General features: G+C 32.5%; 1 protein-coding gene across 1 annotated transcript; it reads left to right on the forward strand.

Moving 5' to 3' along the window:
* The first annotated feature begins 139 nt into the window (after positions 1–139).
* On the forward strand, positions 140–4,446 carry LOC107644893 (Tic22-like family protein). Its single transcript, XM_016348846.3, has 8 exons — positions 140–702; positions 1,184–1,278; positions 1,698–1,777; positions 1,940–1,981; positions 2,063–2,190; positions 2,663–2,843; positions 3,053–3,231; positions 3,586–4,446. The coding sequence occupies exons 1-8, from the start codon at positions 272–274 to the stop codon at positions 4,088–4,090; spliced, it is 1,641 nt and encodes a 546-aa protein (XP_016204332.1). The 5' UTR covers positions 140–271; the 3' UTR covers positions 4,091–4,446.
* Positions 4,447–7,827: the final 3,381 nt, after the last annotated feature.

Genomic DNA, 7,827 nt, shown 5'->3' on the forward strand with positions numbered 1-7,827 from the left:
TTCTATAAACATTGATTTGAGGCTGTTAATGCATAAAATTAAGATTTTTTGGGGTCAAAATTACAAATACATTATTATTATTATTATTATTATTATTATTATTATTATTATTTAAAAATAAAAAATCAACACCGAGAACAAGACAAAGCCACAAAGGAATGCTATGCTTAGTTCGAACTTCGGACAGGATATAGGCAGTTACTAATTAGGCATACAGCAAGCATTACTTTCTCTCACAGCTGACCTGACAGCATCCAATCCCCCGTCGTCGATGGCTCAGCCGTCAGAACCTCTCCGCCGCCGCAACAACCACCACCACCGTGACAACCACATCTGCAACTTCCTTCAATCAACAGCTTCCAACCTCCTCTCTCTCTTCAACAACAACAGCAGCAGCAGCAACCTTTCTCCTCCAACCCTTCCACAACCACTCTCCTCCAAAATCTCTCTCGCTCTACCACTTCCTCTCCAATTCGCACCGCTACTCCCCGCGCAATCATCATCCACCTCGGCCGAGTCAACTCGCCCCGACTCACCATTCCCCTCCGCCGCCAAATCGCTGCGCGTGGCCGGACTCAGCAAGGATGGCAAGGGTGGCGGCGGCCCTGCCTTCGTCGGTCAGGTATTCAGCATGTGTGACCTCTCAGGGACTGGCCTCATGGCAGTTTCCACTCACTTCGATATTCCCTTCATCTCTAAAAGGTTCCTCTTAATCTTATCTTTTCCGTGTTTTCCAATATTAAGCTAGTTTTGTTGAAAACGTCTCGTTATAAAATCAGTTAATACCTGTTTTTCTCCATCTTCTAGTATTTATTTGTTGGTCTAAGGAGGGAAATTGATAACAATTTATATACTTGTGTTATGGATTTATGAATGAAAATTTGCTCCATTTTCCCCCTTTTAATTCTGATGTGTAAATACACATAAAATTACCACATGAATTAGACAACTTACTTGTGCTAACTTCTAAAACATTATTGTTCTGTTTTAGTGTAAGTTTGTGATTTTGTGGGTCTACTGGTTTTGTATGTTATACCATAGTGTTATAGTGTCTTTGAATTACTAACATTTGTGGTGTCCTAATATCCTGCCATTGTTGTGACTGTATCTTGTGTCATAAAAAGAATTTTATGGTTAAGACTTAAAGAGTCTTAATTGAAATGGCTTTTGTTATTATATGTAGAACACCTGAGTGGCTGAAAAAAATATTTGCAGCAATCACCAAGAGTGAGAGGAATGGCCCTGTATTCCGCTTTTTTATTGATCTAGGAGATGCAGGTTAGCTTTTAATCTTTGAGGCTACTTTGATAGTTCGATTGAAATTTCTCTATAGCTTTTCTGCAGCAATTGATCAGATGATCTTTGGTTGTAACATTATCTAAATATCATTTTTAAAATTGCATATTTTTATGAACTGAGATTGCTTTTTGTCTCATATATGACTAAGATGAGGAAAGTAAATCTATGTGAGAAATAGATATTCGACATAACCTAGATAGTAAAACAAGGAGCGAGAAAAATAACTTGACTGCCCATTATCTGCATATCCAAAATGGCAATTCCATTAAGTAGCTGCGTGCGTATGTTTTGTGTTATTTACATGTGTATCCATGAATTTATTCTCCTATCATCTTTGTTTGGCTAATGTTGATATCTGATATTTCTTCTTCATATACTGACCCTTCTGATGGTCTTAGTTTCATATGTCAAAAAACTGAATATTCCAAGTGGTGTGGTGGGAGCCTGTCGTCTTGATCTAGTATATGAACATTTCAAGGTACTTCTGAACATTTTCGGTTGCCATTCAGATGAACTTATGATGGTTTGATAAAGTGCATTAATGTCATAAATGATGGGATTTGATATGTTATTTTTTTCTTTTCACCCATTTTTATGATGTTTGGTTAATCTATAATGTTCTTCACTATATACCATGCAGGAAAAACCACACTTGTTCCAATTTGTACCAAATGAGAAGCAGGTATTATTTGTCTTACGTTGGTTCATGCTATAGTTTGATGCTGCCTGAATTTTTTATAGATACACTTTTCTTCCTCTGTAGGTCAAGGCAGCTAACAAGCTTTTGAAGACAATTCCACAAGATGGTGTTGGAAAAAAGGTCGATGGGGTGCCTGTGTTTAGTGCCCAGAACTTAGACATTGCAATTGCAACTAAAGATGGAATTAAATGGTGCATGTTGCTCTTCTTCTTTGTTACATATGACCCTAGTGTTATTTTCACAATTTGTTGATATGAAATTTAGTATCCATCATATGAATATGGATTTTGAATTGAAGGGTACCTCTCGATTTTTTCCCCAGAGAAGTGATTCAACAGGAATATCTCATGTTTCTTGTGCAATTGTATGGATATGAAATAATAGTTGCTTTATCATAGCCTGTTTCTTTTTGCCGTTAATTTTTTCTTCTTTTTGGGGGTGTATTTTGGTTTTTGAGCTTTTTTGGCATTTTATTTTTCATCCCTACAATGGTTGTGAGCTGAAAATTTTTCTGTTAGGTTTGAAATTGTTTTGGTTGTTTACCCCATTATACCGAATGGTTGTAGAATATCTATAATGTATGATAAGAAAAGCACATAACAGAGTATACATTATGCTTACACTTCCTTCTTTTTCCTTTTTTCTTTATGCTCGATCTATCAGGTATACTCCCTACTTTTTTGATAAAGGCGTGCTTGATAACATTCTTGAAGAAGCTGTTGATCAACATTTCCATACATTAATCCAAACTCGACACTTGCAGCGACGGCGAGATGTGGTTGATGACAACCTAGCAGCAGAAGTGATTGAGGAAATGAATGACAGTTTAGGGGATCCTCCAGAGGTAGGATTCATTTAATGACATTTTATACTAGAAAGAGAGAAATTTCGTGAAGAAGGATACGATGTTGTTTATTGCATGACTCTGATATTACACAATTATTTGCAATCATAAAAGCACTGAGTATGATCCTTCTTTATTACTCTTCTCATTTCTCTTTGGAAAATTGGAAAGTTTAGTTTTTTTTTTTTTTTTTTTTTTCCCTGTGATAGGTTCAGGAAGTCCTAGATGAAATGGGCCATCCAAGTATACCACTAAGTGTTATTTCAAAAGCTGCAGAACTTCAGTTCCATTATACTGTTGACAAGGTAATCCTGGGTAATAGGTGGTTGCGGAAAGCAACAGGCATACAACCAAAATTTCCCTATATGGTCGACTCGTTTGAGAGAAGGTACATTCCATGTTGGTTTTATCCTTTTAAACTGACTTAAAATCCAAATTCAGTGGTTTCCTAGTTACGTCGATCTTATCATATATGTAAAATTAACAAATATTCGCAAGTCTGCCCAAGAATATACAATAGTTATTCTTTCAGGTTAAATTGAATTCAGTTTATACTTTCACTTGTCAAAAGGTGTGATTTAGCTTGTGTTTTGAAATGCTGCTACCTTTTGGGTTCATCTACTATGGTTTTATTGTCAACCACAGAGCATAACTATTCTGCTTTGGTTGAAATAAGTTTTCCAAGTGAGGTTTTTTATTTCCCATACAGTGATTTGTAACTTTTTTTTATATGGTTCTGCAGAAGTGAAGCTTCTTTGCTGAGGATTTCAGATTCAAGCAGCTGTCTTGATAACTCTAAAGGGGAAGATGATAGGAAACATTCTGAATGCATTGACTCCTCTTGTTTCAATTTGAATGATAACAATTCTACAATCGAAGACTCTCATCCCAAATTTAGGCTACCTTTTGGTGGTTGGTTTCCCCGAAAACAGCAGGAAAAAGTAGAATCCTCGAGAAAAGGGGTACACAAAGAAGATTCAAGACTGAGTCCCTTCCTTCCAAAAGTAACAATGATTGGTCTATCTACAGAGGAAGCAAGCCAGATGAGCAAAGCTAGTTTGAAAAAGCAAATGGAGAATTTAACAAAAGAGTTGGAGAAGTCAGAGTTAGATAATGTGATTGGTAGTGGTAGCAGTGAGGACAATGTAGAAGATAGAGATCCACTTTTTGTAGCAAACGTTGGTGATTATTATTCTGGTATTGCAAGAAAAGGACCTGGTCGCTGGATACGTGGAGGAACCAACTAAAACCTTAATTTATAGAAAGACAACTCCATTTGCAGTTGTAACCTTGCAGGTAATTGTGCTCTTGTGGATATTTTTGTTTGTCTCCCCAATAAAATATAGAGAGGATTTGTTAGAAACTAACAGGTTAAAACGTTTCTGAGGTAGAAATAAACTTATAATGAGATAGAGGTGCATAATGCCACTGCATACTGTGAGCTTGAGATTGGGGCTGGTCAATGTTGTAAATTATTTATATTTTTTTCCTTGTAATCCATCAATATGGCCCATTTTGCTGACCTTTGAGGAGTTAAGTGAAACTTTTGTACCAGAAGAATTGAAACTATATAAATCTTAGAGACTATCGCCTTCTATGTTAATGCTGTTTCGATTTTTTTATCAATACACACGTCTTGATAGTTATACTTACATTCATGGATGATTTTTATACCATGTCTATGGTTTATTAAAATTTTTTACCTTATTAAACGAAGAATGAAGTTTCACCCTTTTGTATCTTTCAAAAAGATTCTTCTACTAACTAACTTGGATTGGTCAAGTAATTTGTTTACTTGTCTGCTTAAGCAAGTGTTAGATTTAAATCCTGTCTTATGTATATAACAATTCATTTATTAATGATGAATTCTTAAATGAAATTGAGATCTACGGTGAATTAATTCTTGGCCAACAAGTTGGAGAACTATGTGAGAAATAATAGTAAACAAAAAAAATTAAAAAAGAAAGAACCTTCCTCTGAGTGAATAAGAAAGGAGAATGTCCCTTGGCCAATAATACATAAGATGTGTCTTTGTTTTCAACAGCAAAAAACGAGTATTTTTCAGCTTACTTGATTGAGTAACACTTATTATAGCTATTGGTAGTGCAATTGTCATTGTAGGTTTGATCTCATCTGAAAGTGTGGAACTCAAGTAGTGGAGCATATATATTGCATGATGATTAGAAGCACTTAAGCACATGCCAGAAAACGTCATGTATTGGCTCTATTTACAAATACCTTTCATAGTTTTGTTAATGGAATTTCTTAGTGCTCCCTTATCTTTCTAGTAGTTGTGATATTGAAATATTTATACACGCATTTTCTGCATATAACTCTTAACTCATTAGAGAACTTGATAATTATGCAAATTATTTTTTTTAATTTAATCGTAATTTATCCTCATTTTAAATATATTTTATATTTTCTTTTAATGCATGTATCCAGTTACCTATTATTGCTATATCAATAGAAATATAGAATATTTAACTTTCATTCATATTTGTAAATCGCCACCCAAAATATACATTTAATTACATATTTTTTAAAAAAAAATTACACGGTTAGTGTATTATTATTTTTTTTTGTTGGCACAAAACAACGTTAAATTCTTATATTAGGTATATGGCATATTTATGTCACCCACAATGTTTGAATCACAACAAACCGAGAAATATATATCTGGAAAGTTGGTTTGGGTATCCTCGAAATCACATCTTTTTAAAATATATTTTGAGCTTTTAGTCTTTTTACTATATGTGTCAACTCTCCTAGCTTAGCCTATCAATTGATATCTAAGTCATGGATATTGGACTCTCACCATCAACATATTGGTAAAGTGAGCAATGGTTAGCGGCTAACAAAAAAGGAGGATGCTCGAAAACATTTTTTCATAAAAAAACACTTATGTGTCTTAGACGTATTAATGAATCGGTTATTTTTTAATTTTTTAATAAATTAAAATAAAACTGATTTTTTTATAACAATAACAAATAACAATAAATCCAATTATTAGTCGAATCGATCAATTTACATAACCTACTAGATCATAGGTTTTTTTTTGTTCTTTTTAAATAAAAATCAGGGATATATTTATCTTTTTATCAAAAAATTTAAACATGATTCGGTTTAGATTGTGTAAATCGATCGGATCAAATCGAGTCTAATAATTATAATACGGAGAATGGGGTTTATTATTGTTGCTATAATAAACCGATTTTGTTCTGGTTTATTAAAAAATAAATTATTAACCAGTTTAATAGAAATGTCCAATAATATCATGACATATATAAATTACATAAAAAAAAAAATATTTTAATGTCTTTATCGAAGTGGACTCCAACAAAAAAGTGACAGGTTAAGGACTAATTCAAATCCCTGACACTTGCTTAAGCAAACGAGTAAATCAACTACTCGACCAACTCAAATTGGTTAAACCGACACCTTTCTTGATCTATCTAACTCAATTTAGTCAATTAGATAGTTGAAACAAATAATAGAATATAGAGATTAAAAGTTTAGAGACAAACAAAACAAGTGCAATTGTGCAAAGATAGGATCATGCATGTGCATGAGCTTGTTAAACATTGTTAATGTTCGTTCTCTATATATATCTTTCTTTCTTTTTTTGGTTAAGTGGATTGGACAGCTCCCAATCTTAGATATTACACCCATGCATTACACACTCACACAATCCACTCACACACATTACATGGGAGTACACACAAATGGTTCTATATTTCTTTATGAGGATTTGAATTCGATGCAACTCTATAAGAGACAAATAAAATTGCCATTTGACTCAGGCCTCGGCTGCGTTCTCCGTATATATCTTAAACACACACACCACTATCCATGGGTGATGGATGAGTATCAACTTCAGGTTTTTTGAGATGTCCCTATCAATATATTGTCATGATTAATTGATAAAAATAGTAAGACATCTTTTGCCAAACTAGCAGGGGGAAGTAATTGGAGTTGCCAAACCAAATGGATCTCACGCTACCCTTTCAATTTTTGCGATAGGTACATACCTTAATCATGCTATTACTGAAACTTCCATTGATAATGACTACCAAATCAGATTATGAACCAAACTATCAATTTCATGATATATCCTTTCAACCTTGGTATGAAATTAGTTTCTTAAAGATTTTTCGCTTCCACTTTATCTTTCATTGATTTAAAATAGACTTTAATTTTGAGTATCAATAGTGTAAAATATTTTATGAAGTTATTTAATCATACTAGTTCTTTTGGATGACCATTCATAAGATTAATGTTTTACAAAGCCAATATAAAAAGTAATTTTTTTTATTTTGTGACATTACATAATTAAATATAAGTATAAATTTATTTTATATTGATAATGTATTAAAATTAAATTCTTTAAAATAATAATAAAATAGTTTATCTGCTCGTGTCATAAAAAGCTTGAAAAAAAAATATTTGGATGTAATTTTAATTTTTAGAAGAAAAATATAGAAAATTAACTTTCTTTTAGCCAATTATTTCCTTTTAATTTTAAAAAAATTATTTTTTGAGAATTTAAAGTTTCAGGTTTATAATTTAGGATCTGAATTTAAAATAAATAAAATAATCTTAAAAAATTTATTAATATTAACTGAAAAAGTTAGTTCTCTAACGTTATTCTTTTTAAAAAAATACAAACCAAATAAATTAGTAATTGAGGATTTTTTTTTATGAGTTAATTAGGTTCTTTAATTTCTCTACATATTAGCCTTAACTTTTTTCTGCCTTTTAATTTTTTTCTTGGAGTGGATTATCATATGATTCAAGAAATGCAGCGAAATTATTTGAATGTGTAGAGTTTTATCATTATTTAATAGCTCGTTTCATCCTAAATCCAATTTTAAGAATTTTTAAGAAAATCCGCAAGTGCTAGCTAGAGGATAAGGCGGGTGAATATAGATCAGCTTCTCTAGAGAAGATCATTATTTTGTTCATCAAAATCAAATGGATGGAG

This window comes from Arachis ipaensis, chromosome B5, assembly GCF_059453495.1.
Source record: "Arachis ipaensis isolate K30076 ecotype BB chromosome B5, ASM5945349v1, whole genome shotgun sequence".
In the NCBI taxonomy this organism is placed as follows: domain Eukaryota; kingdom Viridiplantae; phylum Streptophyta; class Magnoliopsida; order Fabales; family Fabaceae; genus Arachis; species Arachis ipaensis.

Coding starts and splice junctions, on each gene's coding strand:
- LOC107644893 (XM_016348846.3), top strand. CDS start 272: ATGGCTCAGCCGTCAGAACCTCTCCGCCGCCGCAACAACCACCACCAC. Junction 1,279..1,697: donor TATTGATCTAGGAGATGCAG/GTTAGCTTTTAA, acceptor TGATGGTCTTAG/TTTCATATGTCAAAAAACTG. Junction 3,232..3,585: donor GTCGACTCGTTTGAGAGAAG/GTACATTCCATG, acceptor ATGGTTCTGCAG/AAGTGAAGCTTCTTTGCTGA.